Source organism: Anabrus simplex, chromosome 5 (genome assembly GCF_040414725.1).
Source record: "Anabrus simplex isolate iqAnaSimp1 chromosome 5, ASM4041472v1, whole genome shotgun sequence".
NCBI classification, from domain to species: domain Eukaryota; kingdom Metazoa; phylum Arthropoda; class Insecta; order Orthoptera; family Tettigoniidae; genus Anabrus; species Anabrus simplex.
In genome coordinates, this window is record NC_090269.1 from 120,893,815 (window position 1) to 120,912,934 (window position 19,120).

Sequence of the window (19,120 nt, forward strand, 5' to 3'; positions counted from 1 at the left end):
CAGCATTTTGTGGTCTTGGTCTGTCTGTGGTCTGTGAACGGTCTGTCTGGTTGTCAGAAGTTTTGACGTCGTCAGCGACGCCTCGCTACCGGGATGGGCCACCTTCGGGTAAGCACTCTTGATTTCCGTTCCACCTTAAATTTCCTGTAATGTTCGTTTGCTTTTTCATATAGGAGTCTGCCCTAACCTCACCTAGATTCGCCACTTATTTATGATGCCTTAGCTTTTCAGCTGGGCTTGCCTGTTTGTTTTCGAGGCATTCCCCGTTCCTTGTTTCCCTGAATATGTAAATTGTAGTTTTATATATTTACCTTGGGGTTTGGCCTCTGGTAGTTCCGTGTCACTTGATGTACGCCAGAGTTTTTGAAAAGTACGTTTAACTTCACTGTAAATTGTAATAGCGTAATACGTTTCTTCTTACCTACTAAGCATTGTACAACTGGATTTGTAACTAGATGTATAGTTTGTTTGAATCTTTGAACTTATAGGAAGCTATTGTCAAAGAACGTGTGTCTCAGCAGAACATGCAGGTTGTATTTTACTATCGTTATGTGTCGGTACCTTCCGCATGGCGGAATTTGTTCGGAATTCATTTGTAAAGTCCCCTGGTAAATATGCCATATGTGATCACGGTTGATTATTTCTGAAACTGCAACCTAAGCCATATCCATGGCCTCGGTAGGTTCCCAGCTCCTTCCCACCTTCCTCGTTTATTGTCATGTAGTTGGCCCTACTGTTATTTACTAATGTTGTTATCGGCGGAGTTCTGCGTAGTTTCAGCCAATGTTTCACTGAGTGTGTAGTGGTTTTTGGTACTGTGTAATTGCACTTACTTTTCCTCCCTTTACTGTGTTTAGTGTAGCCGCTGTAGTTACCGTTACACCTATGGTTGAAAAACATGGACCATAAGAAGTAAAGATGTCAGTAGAATCCAGGCAGCAGAAATGAGATTTGTCCGTAGCATGATCAGTATGACACGGAGGGACAGAGTCCATAATGAGGAAATCTGCAAGCAGGCTCAAGTTGTAAGAATGTAGGACAGAATAACATTGCAGTGGCTGAGATAGTATGGACATATGCGATGCATGGAAGATAAGACATAATACCAAGAGGGCGACCAAGACTCTGTTACAAGGACATGGTGAAGACTGACATTGAACAGCGAGGACATACTTTGGAAAGCATTGAAGGAGGAGAGAAGTTCAGAGACCGGAACTGGTAGAGAAGCCTTGTTCGCCGACCAATCGCTTAAGATGGAATGTCGAGGGATATGTATGTACTACAACTGAAGTGGTAGAAACTCTTTTCGACTTCCATAATCTCTTTTGACTGGTATGCAGTTTACGCAGGCTTCCAACACAAATGCATATTTGCAAAGTAAAGTTAAAATTGTGTTTATTATTTAACATGATTAAAGTGCCGAAGCAGAAGTGTGTTTTAATGCCCCTTTGAAAGGACAATTCCCTTTATTTTTAAATGTAAAAAGCCGTTGATAAAAGGAGTTAGTAATTAGGATGGCTTATTGAGAGAAAGCTGACATCATGGATCATGCAACAGGCATAAAAACCACTGTTACTGAAAGAAGTTTCAGTCAACAATTAACTTCACTTTTTAAAACTGAAGGATTTTTCAACCTGAAACTGAGCTTGCTCCGCAAGAAAAAACAATGGTATTCAATATAGTAAACAGTTGTATGTTTCACTTAAATGTCCTCATATTTTTGTCTTCATAATATGGTATCCCTAAATTTTAGTTACTCTAGGTAGACATGTGAGAACATTTGTAAAGTATATGGAGAGAGTGCTGGGTGGTGGATCCATAATTCTGAAGTTATTTTCAAAATTCAAAATCAGATATTGATGTTTAGTCCAAAATGAATTGAGTTGGGTGTTTGCAGAAATGCTTTTAAAAAACCTGTGGGGGGGGGGGGGCAGATGAAGAATACACCCCCGGTATCCTCTGCCTGTCATAAGAGGCGACTAAAACGGGCGACCAAGGGATGATTGAATAAGAACCATGAAACTACTTGCGATTAGTACCATCACGCGGAGAACACCATGGGTCAACTTTGCTTGCGAGTAGTACCACTATGTTATGTACTCAATAGTTTTGTGATTAGTAGCAGCAAAGAGCGATTCACTGTGGGTTTACAGTACCTGTGATTACTACCACTATATGCAGAGCATCACGGGGTTACATTGCCCGTGATTAGTACCATTATGTGAGAAACACCACGGGTCTGGGCGTTGCCTGTAGTTAGTAGCACAATATGAGCGACACTGTTGGTCTGTGTTGCCTGTGATTTGTGCTCACTATGTGAGGAACACCATGGGATAGTACGAGTCCCTGCGATTAGTACATCTGTGTGAGGAACACAATGGGTTTATGTTGCCTATGAATTGCGCCATTATGTGAGAAACACCGTAGGTCTGCGTTACCCGTATGACGTACAATACTTGTGAGTGGTACAATAATGTTTGGAACACCGTGAGTCAACGCTACTTCTGATTAGTACCGCAACATAACAAATACCATGGTTCTACTTCACTAGAGATTATGAGGGGCTGTTGACCTGGCTTTTGAACCTCTTTAGACAACAAGCATTGATTCAGGTTTGTGCTTTGGAAGTGGTCCCTTGTTCAGTAATACTAATGTTTTAAGTTTCTGGGAAGGTGGGGCATTGCTGGTGGGATCCACTGATTGTTTTACATTCATATTCATCCATTCATTGTTCATCATCACGTTTTGAATTCTGGACAGTGGATGATTTAGGATTTTTAAATTGTCGTTGCATTTCATCTCATTTTATACCATTAGGGGCCTAGATAACCTAGATGTTAGGCCCCCTTTAAACAACAATCATCATCAAATGCTTAAAAATGCCCAAATGTACTGTCCATAAACAGCAAAACATAATGTTTGTATCCCACAGCACCTGCTTGGACTGATACCGATATTCTCTCTACATTATTTTACATTCAAAAAAGTAGCAGACCTGAAGCCACACTGCTGAACCACTGAAATTTACAGTAAAGCAGATTGTCTGCTCTCTTTCATTGGGATGAATTTGAACGTGTATTGCTACCAGTTGAGACAATTACACAATGTTCAGTAGAAGTAGCAAAACTTTTGTAGTGAATGGATGTTGTGTTCCATGAAGCTTGTATGAGATAAACTGACGAGTAACTTTGTAATAAGACTAAATCACTTGAAATGATAAGAATTTTTTTGTAAAGGAAGTAAAAGATACCAAAAGAGTTGGCTGTTTATGTGGACCACATAGCTGTATGGTTACATTTAGAAGGTGGGTTTGAACTCCACCTTCGGCAGCCTTGAAGATGGTGTTCCATGGTTTCCCAATTTTACACCAGGCAAATAGAGGAGCTGTACTTTAATTATGGTCATGGCCACATTCTTTATAGTCCTAGCCCTTTCCTGTACTATTATTGGCAAAAACCTGTGACAAAATGAAGGAAAAGAATTATGAGCAATGACTCTGGAAGAGTAGTTGATCAATTATTGCCAACCAGAAATATTGAAAAATAGTTGCAAGGTTTGGTTCTGCATTAGAACATTTGGATTTGGCTTTACATATAATTTTTTTTTTTTTTACCTCTAATAATTAGTTTTTAATTTTCAGGTGCAGGTGGCTCATTGATGCTGGTTACTAGTCTGGGTATCACAGCTGATTTAATTGGACCAAACACTGAAAGTGGGGCATTTGTATATGGTGCTATGAGCTTCACAGATAAGCTATCCAATGGTATTGCTGTCACTGTCATCCAGGACTTGTGAGTACTATATTTTTTTTTTTTTTTGTTTGCTTTACGTCACACCGACAGATATGTCTTATGGCGACGATGGGGTAGGGAAGGCCTAGGAATTGGAAGGAAGCGGCCGTGGCCTTAATTAAGGTACAGCCCCGGCATTTGCCTGGTGTGAAAATGGGAAACCACGGAACACCATCTTCAGGGCTGCCGACAGTGGGGCTCGAGCCCACTATCTCCCGATTACTGATACTGGCCGCACTTAAGCGACTGCAGCTATCAAGCTCGGTATATTATTATTATTATTATTATTATTATTATTATTATTATTAGCCAGCCTGGTGGCCATGATTGTTAAGGCATGATCTATGTGATCTGACACTGTGGTTAGCCAATTCGGGTCCTGTTGGTCGAAACAATTTTCACCCTCGGAATGTTGGCCGACAGGGTAGGGGAGGTGGTGGTATACAATTTCTAATCATTACTGTAGATTGCATGCCAAAAACCTGGATTAAATTCCAAAACCTATCTGCAGTGCTCATATGGTGTGAAGGCATTGATGGTGATTTGTCCGTCGGATGGGGATGTAATGCCTTGAGTAGACCCTTTGGTGCTATTTAACAGGAGTAGGCTATGTGTCAGCACAGGATTTTACCCTGTCCCTTCCTACCATCATTTGTCACGTCATTCATTTCATCTCATTCACTCCTTTGATAAGGTTGCCTTTAGGAAGGGCAGTCAGTTGTAAAATCTCTCTACGAAGATTTATCTTGCTTCATGTCCGGCCCCAGAGAGAAAGAGGACAAGGGTTGGGCATGCATACATACAATTATTATTATTATTATTATTATTATTATTATTATTATTATTATTATTATTATCATCAAGTGGAAAAAAGGAATTGAGAGAAAAGCCACTGTAGAAGACAAAGTTGTAATAGGCAAACAGATACAGTGGAACCTTCATTCTCTGTTTTTGGAAGAACCACGAAAAAAAAATGTACAACACGGGAAAACAGAAAATCCAGGAAAGAATGAACCATCAACAATTTGGCTATACATCACAAAAATGAAATATGTATACTTATAATCTTACAAACGCCCCTAAACCAAACCAAACTTCAGCCCCAATGGGCCTTCCGCCTACCAAGTGACCGCCCTCGGTCCGAAGGCCTGCAGATTACGAGGGGACGTATGGTCAGTGTGACGAGTCCTCTCGGCCGATATTCCTGGCTCTCTAGACCGGGGTCGCCCATATCACCATTAAATAGCTCCTCAATTAAAGGTAATCGTAGAATGACTGAACCTGGAGCCAGCCCTCATATCCAGATAAAAATGCCTGACCTGGCCCGTAATCGAACCCGGGCCCTCCGGGTGAGAGGCAGGCAAGTTAGACCACGGGGCTCGCTTCAAACGTTAATTACCGGTATGCGTCTTAAAAATCTCAAAAGTTTACTTTCAATTTTACCAGGGAAACTTCGTCAGTTTCCTCTGAAAATTTTGTCATGTTCCTTTAAAAACTTCTTTCAGTTCAGCAACTTTGATCAGCCAAACTCTTCAAAAAAATCTAATATCCGTAACGCGAAGCCAAACAACAATCAACTGCAAGTAGTTTTCCATTCTCTAACGTAATAAAATAAAGCACATTCGATACAAAAGCATCCAACATGATGGCAAAATCCTTTTTTTTTTAATCTTCCATTGTAATTTGGTCACTGGCATACTGTTCTTAGTCAGTTTATGGAAATCTTGTACTGCGTAAATTAGGCCTACATCAACTTTTAAAGGTATGTTGATCTCGAGAATATGATTTCGAAAGTATTAATCCTCACATTCTCGAATGCATTATATTTAGTCCCACCCATCACTAATCACCATCAAATTAGGAAGAGAAAAAATATCATTAACATTTTGGAAATTACGATTATTCGCGACCTTGAGCTCAGCTGGAAAGCGCGCTCGCTGTACAATTCGGTACAAGTGCGAAATGATACAAAGTTTTTAAATGTAACATGCGCAAATAAAACGACTGCAGCTTTTATAACATTTTAACACAAAACGTGAAATTCCCAGTTTTATATTAGGACGAAAACGGTAATAGGTAAACCCAAAACCTCCCATGGCTTTATGTACCGTATGTAAGGTACAACATCTGTTCTGGCCTTGATAACATAATCGTATATGATAATATTAAAATACTAAAATTGTGTTAACTTAAGAAGGAGCAGTTTCGATTCCTGCCTGAAAGCCCGGTAACTATACAGTGCCCTGAGGGAAATGCCGAAAACCTGTTCGGCGATACACTCGAAAAAAGTAAAGAAAATAAACATCTAACCCTGAACATAATGTAGAGGTTTAGCAAGTACAGACATTTACGTTAAAAATTAAATAATTGAAAGAGGTTCAACCTATGTATTGAATAGGTTGAACCTCTTTCAATTATTTAATTTTTAACGTTAATACTTTCAATACGGAACAATGAAATTTTAATCTTTAAGTACAGACATTTGACGAAACTCGTACCATCTAAAAATAGAGCTGTTGAAATGCGCTCTGTCTCCTTCCAATTGTCATGGGCACTCTCTGATTTATGATTTCCAAGGATTCTCTAAACAATACTGCCCGAATGCGATGCTAAGATGATCCCTTATGCAAGTTCACCGCTGATCGCTTTTCCAGTACAGTATTTCTTAAAATTACCGCAATGACAGGACGTCAACACCAAGATCTGTAAGTATGCCGTAGCCATCCTTTCGTAAGATACAGTTTCCTGAAAAACGTGTTATCAAGGATTTAGCGTTGATGGGACTGAAATTTCTGGACGGTTGATCCGCGAAATCTTTTCTTTGAGGAACGGATAATGCAGGATTTTTACAATGTGATTTAATAAGGATGCTCGCGGGACCACGTAATTTGAACAAATAATACGGCAAAACATAGTTTCCGGGAACATATAATCGAGGTTCTAAATCAAAAATCAGAATCAAAATTTCTTTATTTGCAAATGAGGTGTCTACCTCGGTGGCAAATGGCAACTGTAATAGCATAGGATATTTTTTCCCCTTCAACACCATCTTCTCTCATTTATGTGTGTGAGGCATTTGGACTCAATTTAGGGGGGGGGGGGATCGATCTGTTGATTTTCATAATCAGTATGTGAAAAGAGAGGGATTAGTGTAGAATATGGCAATTGAGCAAGTTATATTGTTGTCGCAGGTATCTTATGCCAGGCTGAATGGCTTAGATGGTAGAAGTGCTGGCCTTCTGAGCACAAGTTGGTGATTCATTCTGGTGGAATTTGGAGGTACTCAGGTACATCACGCTTGTGTTGGTACATTTACTGGCATTTAAAAGAACTTGTGCAGGACAAAATTCTAGCACATTGGCATCTCTGGAAATGATAAAGGTAATTAGTTGATGTAATGCTAATAAGGGGGAGGAAGAAGTGAAGGGAACTGCCTACCTGTCTGGGTAAATCCAGTCTGGGTAAAACCAAGGACAAATTGTCCCCCCTTTTACATCCTGGGGTACACGAAATTCCCTGTACTTGCAGCGAGGTATACATTGGCCAAACATGCTGGTCCATTGGTACTCGTATCAAGGAACATGAACGAAATATTCATCTCAACCATCCAGACAAATCAGCAATACCTGAGCACGCTCTATCATCATGTCATGATGTCATGTTCCAAGATGATTGAGCTCTTATGCACAAAAGACATTACAAGCCCAGGATTATGCAGGAAGCTGTGGAAATATTTCAACAGGGACAATGGCTAACAATTAATACGTGGTTGCCAGTCATTAAGGATTTACGTAGGTAGTTCCCCTTCCCTGTCCCTTCACAATTGTAATGTTGTTTCAGTGTTTTCCAAATTTGTACGTTCCTCATCGCCATATGTTTCATTCCAGATTTGTATCCATGTCGCACTTTCATATGTGTATACTCCTGTTATGTGAATCCCTCTCACACTGATTCTGATGGTTCCATCAGCTTCTGCTTCGAACACTAGCACTAGCACATTCCACTGTATTGAATAGGTGGTTGTAAATAAAAGAATTTAATAATTTTAATATATCATATTCAATACGGTTCCATTATGAGATTAATTACATGTAACACTAGCACTGTGCCGTGTCTGGTGAGCTATCTAGTGATGAATTAATGTACCACTTGCACTTCTATTATAACTTCTAAATTCATACCTCATTCCTTAAAAAGCTTTTCTCGTGAACAGTCAAGATTTTCTTCTGATGATTCAGAGGAAAGTTCTCAGCAAAACGTAAAGAATTTCACCTTATTTTCTTGATACTGCATAAGCCCAAAATCCAATATCATGTCTATAAGGGGGAGCCTGTTAACCCCTAGAGGGTGCAACCCCATGTGGTGGATAGGGGGCCCAGACACCCTGGAAATGGACCTGTGGAACAGCAGGCAGTCCAGTTCCTGGGGGCTTAATAATACCGAGACACCCTCTCTTCATAAATATGGGGGGACCTAGCTCAGTGTAATGAGTGAAGACCTCAGCGGCATTTGCAGTGGATATGATAATTTTTTGATACAATGTAAATGGCAGAAGAGTTAGCCCTATTGTCGTTTTCAACATGAGTAAAAGGTTCCTCATCATCAGCGAAGGTAGAGAAGATGGACTTCAGTGCGGCAGAGCTGATTAAGGAGGCAGCTCATTGTCCAGGGTTAAGTGGACATTTCCTGCTAGAGGGCAACAGCTCCAACGGTAGCACTTAGTGGCGTGTGAGGATGGACTTCACTAGCGGCACTACAGTGGATGTAAGATGTCATCCTCTACTGTTCCCACAGTAAGGTGCAGAAAGGAAACGAAGTCCTATTGTGCTGTCTTTTCAAAACATTCAATGTGGTTATGGTAAGAGTTATTAAAGCAACAGCCCTTAGTCCAGGACACCTCTCTCTCTCTTTTACAATTTGCACTCCGACTCAGATAAGTCTTACGGTGACGATGGGATGGGAAAGGTCTAGGAGTGGGAAGGAAGCGGCCGTGGCCTTGATTATGGTACAGCCCCAGCATTTGCCTGGTGTGAAAATGGGGAAACCATGGGAAACCATCTTCAGGGCTGCCGACAGTGGGGTTCGAATACTGGGTACTGGCCGCTATTAAGCAACTGCAGCTATCGAGCTTGGTGGGGGCACCTCTTAAGTGGGGAGAAGGTGCTAGGAATCTTCCCAAAGACAGTTGGTGATAAGTTCCAAATTTACAACAAAAGAACATGAGTTGTCACTTGGAATGTACAAAGTTTGTATATGGCTGGAAATCTTGCTGTCTTGTAGATGTGAAAGGGAGAACACAACAGAAACACAGTGTTCTTCTTACATGAAGATTATTATATTTCAAAGAATATATAAAACAGGAACCTTATCAGTATACTTTTCATGGAGTGTTTATATCAACATGTTTCACCACATCCTCCCCATTCTGGTCCACTTCCAATGGTACAACCAGCTGAATAGGTCTCGCCCTCTTCCAGAAATGGAAAGCATTACAGTTCTTATGAGTCCATTTCAGCTCCATTACAAGTCCTTTCCTCCACAAGCGGTGCTGCAACACTTGGTCTTGAGTAACGATGACATTTCCAATCCGTAGCCGTGAAGATTTGCCCGGTGGACATCAAACGTGATGGAAGCTCTGAAGCATCATCAAGTAGTATTCACTCCAGTGTTTCCAGAAGTCATCAGCTGATTTTTGTTGCTGCCTGAACACTTGTCAAATCTGATTTGCACTGAGGTTCTGATCCCGTAGGTAATGTTGTCTATTGGTCCCCAACAAGAAAATGTGCCAGCACCTTGTCGTCGCCTTGAGTGATTGGTCTGGAGTTGAGTGTGATTTCGTTGTTGATGGGTACAGTATGCAGTCCTTCTTTATCCATTCTTGTCCCACCCAGTATTTTCGGAGACAGCGCTTCACAGATCCGACCATTCTTCCCCACCATCCTCTTCACTCTGGGAGCAATAAATTTCCAGGTGATACTATGTTGAACAAGGAAGTGGTGGGTCGTGGCAACACTTAGGGTTGTCATCAACTCTGATAATTCTTCGTTAGTGGCATGAAATGTCCATGCATTGTCAGAGTAGATCACGTTTGGTATTCCACGTCGGCCGATGAACCTCTGAAATGTCATCAGAAATTTGTCTGTTGTCATGCCACTGCAAAGCTCTAGATCAACTGCTCATGTAACTGTGCACACAAAGTGTGTTGTGTATGCTTTTGCTGTCAGTCCATTCCTTATTAAAAGGCGTCCTGTGAAATCTACTCCAGCAGTGTTAAATGGTTTGGAAGATGTCACTTGTTCAGGTGGTGGTGGGGCTTCCGTTTGTCCATCTAGAGGGTTGTTAATGATTTTACATTGAAGACAAATGTGTGTAAAACTTTCGTCACTGCTTGACGGCCTCTCAGTATTCAAAATTGGTTTTGAAGTTCAGAATACACAATGCAAATTCCCCAACTGGCATAATCTGATGTGGGTCTCTCTAGTCAACGAAGCTGTGAAGTGATGAGAGCCATCCAGAATAATGAGGTGTGTCTGGTCATGAGTGATGTTAGAACATTGAAGATGAGTTCGCCTTCAAGGAAGGAATTGAAACAGGCTATTTTCGATACCTTTGGTACTGGCTGATTTGTCTGTAGAGTGTACATTTCATGTGTGAAACATTCTCGTTCAACTGTTTTCATCCAGTGAGAGTGTTCTGTTTCCAATTCATAAGCTGTTAGTTCTCTATTGGCCTTCTCCTTCTGTGAGTGTTATATAGGAATCGAAAAATCTGTACAGTTGTGTGAAGTAGTAACCAGTATGAGCTCAATTTGGTGGCATCACTGGGGGCTTGGGGCTTGGCGACTATCATAATTTGTCGGACGATCTTTTCTTCAGGAAGTGTTGTCCCTAGTGGAATCTTGTTGGTTGGTCAAAAATTCTTCAGATTGTAGGAGCCTTGAAGGACCATGCCACCAAAGTTCCCTTCAAACCCTGCGACAAGATGTCAGCTGGGTTATCCTTCTATACTTGTGCATTCTGTTCTTCTCAGTCCCCTGATTGGCTACAAATGTCTTCCATTTTTTGGGGTTGCTTTGTATCCAGCCCAATGCAGGATCCTTGTGCCTAGAAGAGCAGCTAATAGTTAGTCTCGGAAGAGTTACTATTTTCACAGGAGCAAGCTCAGTCATGCTGCATGTCAAATGAACTGTCGTGTGGCCTGCCAAGTTTGATCGAATGTAAATGACTGCTCCGTATGCCCTCTCCAAAGCATCACAAAATACATGTAAATGGAAGCTTTAGACATAGGGAAGTATCTCTGTTTCTCCCTCACAGCCATGGCATTGAATCCCGGATGTACTGATGTACCCTGCAATGGTGGGTTGATGCATGTATCAACGCTAACGTGGGCATTTTAATCATTTCATGTAAGGAAGTTTTGTGGGCTATACTTGTGCATTCTGTTCTTGTGTGTTTCACATGATTAATGTACTGTGTAGATTTGTGTAGAGTTGTAGAAAATGATTTGTAACATGAAAATAGTGTTTTCATACCTATGTCCATATAACACACACCCCAACAATAGTTAGGAATACTGTCAAAAGAAGTATTCTGAGATATTCCATGTTGCATTGACATAGTTACTTTATTCATTAGACTAGCACAACCCTGAAATTCAATTTTTGAAATGAGACAAAGTCTCTCGTAGTGCATTAGCAGTGGGCTCCAAGTAGCCTACGCAGTGGCCACCACCGTATGCACTAGCCATGTGTCTTGGTTGGTGTGCTATTTATCAACTGATGAGCCCAACTTAGCTCACTGGGGCAAAACGCTTGCAACCAGGAATGAGTTAGCTGGAAAATTTATAATGTCCAATAACAGTCCAACTATATTGGTTTATAAATTTACTCATTCGGAACAAATATTTCAGGTTCCCTATGGGAATCATCTTTATCATAAGTGGAATGTTCCAAATTCTCAGTGGAGAGATGGTGTGGAATGACATCAGTAGACAAATAAGTTTGAGTGGTGTCTTTAAAAGTAGGAAAGATCACAATATGAAGATAAAGCTGGAATTCAAGAGGACAAATTGGGGCAAATATTCATTTATAGGAAGGGGAGTTAGGGATTGGAATAACTTACCAAGGGAGATGTTCAATAAATTTCTCTGCAATCATTTAAGAAAAGGGTAGGAAAACAACAGATATGGAGTCTACCACCTGGACGACTGCCCTAAATGCAGATCATTAGTGATTGATTTGATTTAATTTTGATTTGCAGTTTTCAGTAGAAATATAACAATGCTATGCAACTAAAAGAATAATTTATTTTTTTAAATTTTCCTTCATAAAATTTGGGTGCAGTGTTTATTCCAGAAGAAGTGGTCTTCTTGTCAGTCCTGGAATTGACATGAGGGAGAAACATTTTGTTCATCCTAATCAGATTCTTCAAGAGGATATTCAGTATGTGAAAATTCATAATTCCATACCCAGACAGTCTAGCTGCTATAATATGTACCAAGAAAAGTGCATGAGTAATAATAGGGAACTGGTATATCGTTATTGTATGTAATTTAATGATAAATTCAATTTGTTTGGCATACTAAACCAAGACACATGCAAAGACCATGACAAACTATGCCTACAGATAGTCAACAACTGATGAGGAAGATAAGAAAAGGCTACAGTTTGAACTCAACTTACAGCAACAAAAAGCTGAATCAGCATACCAGGCATTAAAACAGGATACTAAAGGACCAAGAGATGCTGTCTACTGTAGTAACTTGTTTTGATTTCCATCAAGCTCTACTCGTATCAGTGATACATAAATCTGTTGGTTTTTATAAAAGGCAGTTGTGGTGTTACAACTTAGGTGAACATAGGCATGGGTGTGAAAATGAAGCGGGGCGTGGAGCAGACTAAATAATGTCTTGCATTCATACTTTGTGTATCACCAGATGTGCAAAACCTAATTCAATACTTTATTCACTCTCGTTGTGAACATAAGAACTCTACAGTTGTGGCAATGTTTCCTAGTCTTGTACATATGTATACTGTGACCGTGGTTTTGGACTAATTACGAAAAACCACATTAATATCTTTTTACCTGATAAATGGATTGATGTTGTGAAAAAACAACTCAAAATTGTTAAAGCTTGCAAAATGAAATGGAGCAATTTACTAGACTTTCCCCATTTCTGGAAAAACTTCAAAACTGCACTTTGACAGATGATGAAATGAAAGTGGAATTTCATAGTGCCAAGGTTGTCTGTATCCAGAAGAGGCTCAAAGTAAGTTGGTTACCAAGTGGTATCAATGACATACACCTGTTTAAGAGTGTAGACATGAATAAGTTAAAAAGAGGTCAACCATAAAGTTTGTCCAGGATAGGTGTTCAACCTCAGCAAAATATCAGCAGATGAAATGAACATCTGCACTATCTTGCGAAATTGCTGCAGCCATTCCAACACATTTTCTTACAAAAATTTTTGAAAATATATTTATATGAAAAATTAGGCAGCTAAGTTCAAAATTCTCATTTCTTGCCTCGCTCTGATGTTCCGCAAATTTGTCATCATTGCTACTGTGAGAAGTTTACTGCTTTCAGTAGAGGTAATGTCGCTACCCAAAATAGACCATCCTGCAGGAACATTCAGCTTATATTAGCTGCTGGTGGCAGACATTATTATCGGGTAATGAATACTTCATAGATGGTCTTCAGAACTTGCTGTCCATTTTGTGCTCACATCAGAGTTTTCTTCCATATCCGTTAGTTTCTTTAGCACAGTATCTGGGTCAAAAGGAATGCAGAGTTCGCTGCGAGTCATTATGTTGTGTTCTTAGATTGATTGGCAGAAATCCTACTCAAAGTTTGCTTAAGATATCTTGGAAAAGCATTCTTTGATATTGTGCCTCGAGTATATTTCTTCCTATCTCTGAGCACTGCATTCCGTGCTACTTTCAATGGCTTGAAGAAGCTGACATAGAGTGGCTGTAAAAGATGCGTGCTGTTAGGTAGAAGAAGCATGAAAGATATATTATTACGCTCGCACTCCTCTACAATATGCAGTAAAATATGGAAGGAGAGTTGTCTCCAATCAGAACCTTCTGGCCATCAAGCAATCTCAAATAAGGAATCTCAATGGTAACAAAGAAGTCTTTGAACACAAATCAGACCATCCACTTTTGTTTTGATGAGTTCGTTTTGGACCAACTTTCTACCATGTGTCCCATAGATGTTTTGACTTGTACAACACTTATTGTGGCAGTAAATCTCTATGCCCCGTAACAGCCATCATTTGATGTAGATGTTGATTCCCATAGGGAACCTAAAATATTTGTCCTGAATGAGTAAATTTATAATACCAATATAATGGTCTGTTATTGGACATTAAAAATTTTCCAGCTAACTCATTCTTGGTTGCCTGCGTTTCGCCTTCGTGTGCTAAGTTAGGCTCATCAGTTGGGACGTAGCACACCAACTGACGAGCCTAACTTAGCACACGAGGGCGAAACGCAGGCAACCAAGAATGAGTTAGCTGGAAAATTTATAATGTCCAATAACAGACCATTATATTGGTATTACAGCCATCATTATAGAGACACTGCACTTTGATGAATCAATAATACGCTCTTGATGCTTTGAATTCTTTGTCCAACATGTTTGTTTCATTGTAATTTATGATATTTTCTGGTGGAAGATTTTCCAATACTGTGTGGAGATTTTCAAAATATTCTTGAACTGTTTCCTTGGTATCACTAGCACTGCAGCATTTTATGTTTTCACTTAATTGAACTAACAACACAGCTGAGTGCCTCTTCAAGGAAGAACGAGACCATTCTTCTTCCGTCCACAGTTGTCAGGGTACCCTTTCACTAGATACCTTACATCTGAAGACTTAAAAGGAAGCCCCGAACTTGAATTTTTCAGAATTCTAACCACTAGCATGCTTTCCTCCATTGCAATCAATGCGTATGCTCCTTGGGTTTGTAGTCGTAACTTCTTTTTCTAGTGTTGAACGAGGATTTCCTTTCTTCTCTGCAGCTTTTCTGTATGCGAGTTGTTTATCTTGTATCTCTTTAACAGCTTTATCAACCATATCCGCATTATAATTATGATGGACTGTGCTTCCATGTTTATGCTTAGATTCTTGTGGCATTGTCCAAATTAACCCTGCACTTGCGCCCTTATCAGAAAAACTGCCGTAGAGGTGTCGCTTGCAAGTGTATGGTGTTTAAACTAATGCAGGTTGATCCTAACTGAATGATCAGTTCAAACACTAAAAAAAAAAAACCAGTCTGTTTCAGTTCACATTTGCTGACATAAAGAAAGATCACGATACATTCAGTACCACGTGATACAATAATCAAACTCTCCCATTCAGGGAGAACGCCAAAGTGCTGTCAATGGAGTAAATAGCATTATCACAATAATACCTTGAACCTTGACTGTCAAATGGTGGGATAACAAAAATATGTATCCTAGATCAACACAGATCTATCCATGTTAAGAAACTGAAGTGCCCATATTTTTAATGTTAAAACTTTGTTTGAATTAATTCCATTTTAGGGTATGTTTCTCATTTTGAAAATAGTGGTGATTAGACCACTATTGCACCCAGGTCCATAATTGTGGACAAATTTCATCGTACATGAAATGTGTTGTCACTCCAAGAACTGTTTTGGTTGTTGCAGAATGTTTTTCATTTAAAATGCTGGAAAGTGCGATTAAGCCAGAGAAACAGAATAGGAATTTATGAACGGATTACTTCATTAGTTTGGAGCAAGGAAATGCCACAGAAATACAAAGGTATACCGTAAAAGACATACAGTATTTGTACTATGTACCCATGTTGACCTATGCATTGGAGACATGGGTAATGAAGTAAAAGGAAAAAGACTATAAAGTAGAATGGAATGAAGTTCCTGAGGAGCAGAATTGGAGTAAGACATCAGGTATTGTTGGTAGAGAATTCTGTTCATAGATACAATAATTATGAAATATTTCTGTACGAATGAATGAATGAATGAATGAATGAATGAATGAAAACCTACAACCTGTTTTCCAGTCAATGACTGGGTCAGGGATGGGATGAATAAAGCCCCCAACTTGCGGTGAGGATAGGAATTGTGCCGGTTGTCGCGCACTCCTCTGGGGCAATGATTAATGACTGACAGATGAAATGATAGTGAAGAATGTTGCTGGAATGAAAAGTGACAGGGAAAACCGGAGTACCTGGAGAAAAACCTGTTCTGCCTCCGCTTTGTCCAGCGCAGATCTCACATGATCGGGATTTGAACCACGGTATCCAGCGTGAGAGGCCGGTGCACTGCCGCCTGAGTCACGTAGGCTACTAAATATTTTTGTAATTGTCATTAAAGCAAATTTCCATTTCCTTGGACATAATTCAACACCTTACATAACCATAATTTGAGAGAACTATCACAATCTGCTGTGATGTTGTTCACGCCAATGGGGGCTGATAATTCCATTGCTTTGTCTCTTAAAATCACCATCAGTGAATAGTTGGTGTCTCTCAATCTCTTCTCAACCCTCCCCCAAACTCCTGCCTCGCAGAGTACTAGGCAGATTAGTAACACCTATAAGCCATGTTGAGACTCCCTGTGTAGAGGACGAGGAAGAAAATTAATCCTACTTCCTGCTGCAAATAAACCTGGATTCAAAAGGAATGTACATTCAGCACAGTCCATGAACAGATTGTTACCTGTGAGACTTGAAGTTATTAGCTGTGAATTATTGATATAGTTACTGTCAACTTATGAAGATTCTGCTGAAAATGTTGGTCTGTGTCATGTTTCTTCTCTGGTTGTTGTGTAATTCCTTCTTAGTTTGCTACTTATTTTCTTCCTCATTTTTCATTATGCTTTACTATATTGACTTCCTTACCATTATTAATATTTTTTTTTCTTTGCAGGAAATGTTTGACTGTTTGTCCTGGGTACTTTCGTAATGTCATAACTTACGTGTGTGGTGGCTCTGCAGTTTTTGGTTTAATTGCCTTGGCCACATTAACTCCCTTCCATATTGGCCAGAGGAAGAAAGGTAAGTTCCATTACACTATAAAAAGACACATTTGAGTGATAATATTTTATTAAAATATGTCTTCTGATGGTTAATTTGCAAGAAAAATACAGTAGATCTGGCATGGTTGTTGAATAGCTGAGATAAAGTATGGTATGTGTTTATCATGCTGAGCCAAGACTCAGCCATTCAATTCTGCATAGGATGTCAGTATAGAGGCAAAATCTGAGTTAGGTAAGAAAAAATATTGAAGGGAACAGAGACTTGCCTATAGACGAGGATGTAAAAGATACACCCAAATTAGGACAGTATTCTAATTTAGGTACTTGTTATTCGGTTTTATTTATAAGTTGGCATAATCATTCTTTGCACATTTAATATTAATTATACTTACTTGCCATGTATGGTATTTATTTTGGACATTGTGATGTAAATTATTTTCATATACAGGGTGATCAAAAAGTCATGCACAGTAAGCCATATTGGTTTAATACGCAGACTGCAAGACATACAGTATACTAATAATAGTTATAACCTTTATAATCATTCATTGTTCATAATCATTCTCTCCACCCCAGTGAACCTAGCTTCAGTCAAAATGGCCGGTCTTCTAGATCTCTTCCACATTTCCGAAAATGGTCGATTAAGTTATCATCATTTAAGTGTTACGAACTGCAGAATCCGGGTATCTCTGACGAATCTCATCTGCAGTACATGCATAAGAATGACTGGCAAAATAATGTTCAACAACGAACACTCTTTCTTGGGAAAACAATGGGTCCGTCAAGCTATAGACCGGTATATGACAGATGGTGTTTCTACTCGTTGCTCATAACTCCTACAGTACGATCTAGTCGTAGGAGATGTAATTACTGTGATACAAATTATAACATAATTTAATTTGATGGAGGAAGATAGGTTACCTAGGAGAATAATGGACTCGGTTACGGAGGAGAGAAGTAGAGGAAGACCAAGATTACAATGGCAAGACTCAGTTTTTAACGATTTAAAGATAAGAGGTATAGAACTAAATGAGGCCACAACACTAGTTGCAAATAGAGGATTGTGGCGACTTTTAATAATTTCAACCGAGCTCGATAGCTGCAGTCGCTTAAGTGCGGCCAGTATCCAGTATTCGGGAGATAGTAGGTTCGAACCCCACTATCGGCAGCCCTGAAAATGGTTTTCCGTGGTTTCCCATTTTCACACCAGGCAAATGCTGGGGCTGTACCTTAATTAAGGCCACGGCCGCTTCCTTCCCACTCCTAGCCCTTCCTTGTCCCATCGGCGCCATAAGACCTATCTGTGTCGGTGCGACGTAAAGCAACTAGCAAAAAAAAAATAATAATAATAATTTCACAGAGGCTTGCAGACTGAACGCTGAAAGGAATAACAGTCTATAATAATAATAATAATAATGATGATGATGATGATGATGATGATTATGTATGTATGTTAATTTGATGTGCGCGACTTTTTGATTGCTCTGTGTATGTGTTTACATACAGTATATAGTCACTGTTCTTATTTGCCGAGTCATTACTTTCCATCTGTCTGCTTAACTTGCATTATGATTTATTAGCTAGCTAGCTACTGGCTGTGTGGAGCATCTGGTTTGGTGGTCAATATTGCTGCATAAAATCACAGTTCAGCCTGTTGGCACTGAAGATCACTTGTATGCTACGAGACCTGCACAAGTAGATTTGCAGTTAAATATTTAAATTTACGTGAATAAGAGACTCACCTCTGGGAGCGTAATTATTATGTATTATTAGACGTTAGGGAAGACACTGAGAGCCGCAAGACACCGTGACCAATGCACCCGCGTTGGAGGGGAAGGGAGGGGGAAGCAAAAGAGGGGAGGCACTGAGAAGGAGTAGGAGGGGCCCGGAGCCAATGGTAATGAAGGAAGGAGAGAATTTTTATGACAAGATTTTTAAAAAAAGCCTTTCTTGATATTTTCTTTTTTATTTGCTTCAGGTCCTAGTTTGAACCGAGAGCAGTACCCTGGAAACACAGCGTCCGCCAATATTTTTCATCAAAAAGATCTTGTTATCTAATACTTAAAGAAAGCGGCTATGTTAGAGAAGACATATGTTTTATCACGTAAAATAGGAAGTTACGTCTTTTGACTGGTTGTGTTATTTTAATAAGAGCCATTTTTAACCAATAGAAAAATTGTTTCTTAATTCTTGCACTGGTTACTCTAATACTCAGTGAATGTTTAGCAAGTAAACCTTTTACACATAGTTCTTACAAAATTAAAAATTATGCTCTTGGACTTTTATGATAGTGAAACATTGGTTTTTG

The 19,120-nt window shown here is 39.6% G+C and overlaps 1 protein-coding gene across 1 annotated transcript in view; it reads left to right on the top strand.

The window, feature by feature from the left end:
* LOC136873839 (major facilitator superfamily domain-containing protein 12) overlaps positions 1-19,120 on the top strand; it is a 66,336-nt gene that overhangs the window by 40,046 nt on the left and 7,170 nt on the right. Inside the window, exons 7-8 of the mRNA XM_067147108.2 lie at positions 3,641-3,791; positions 16,704-16,831. Coding sequence (XP_067003209.2) covers positions 3,641-3,791; positions 16,704-16,831 — 279 coding nt within the window. The remainder of the gene's footprint in view (positions 1-3,640; positions 3,792-16,703; positions 16,832-19,120) is intronic.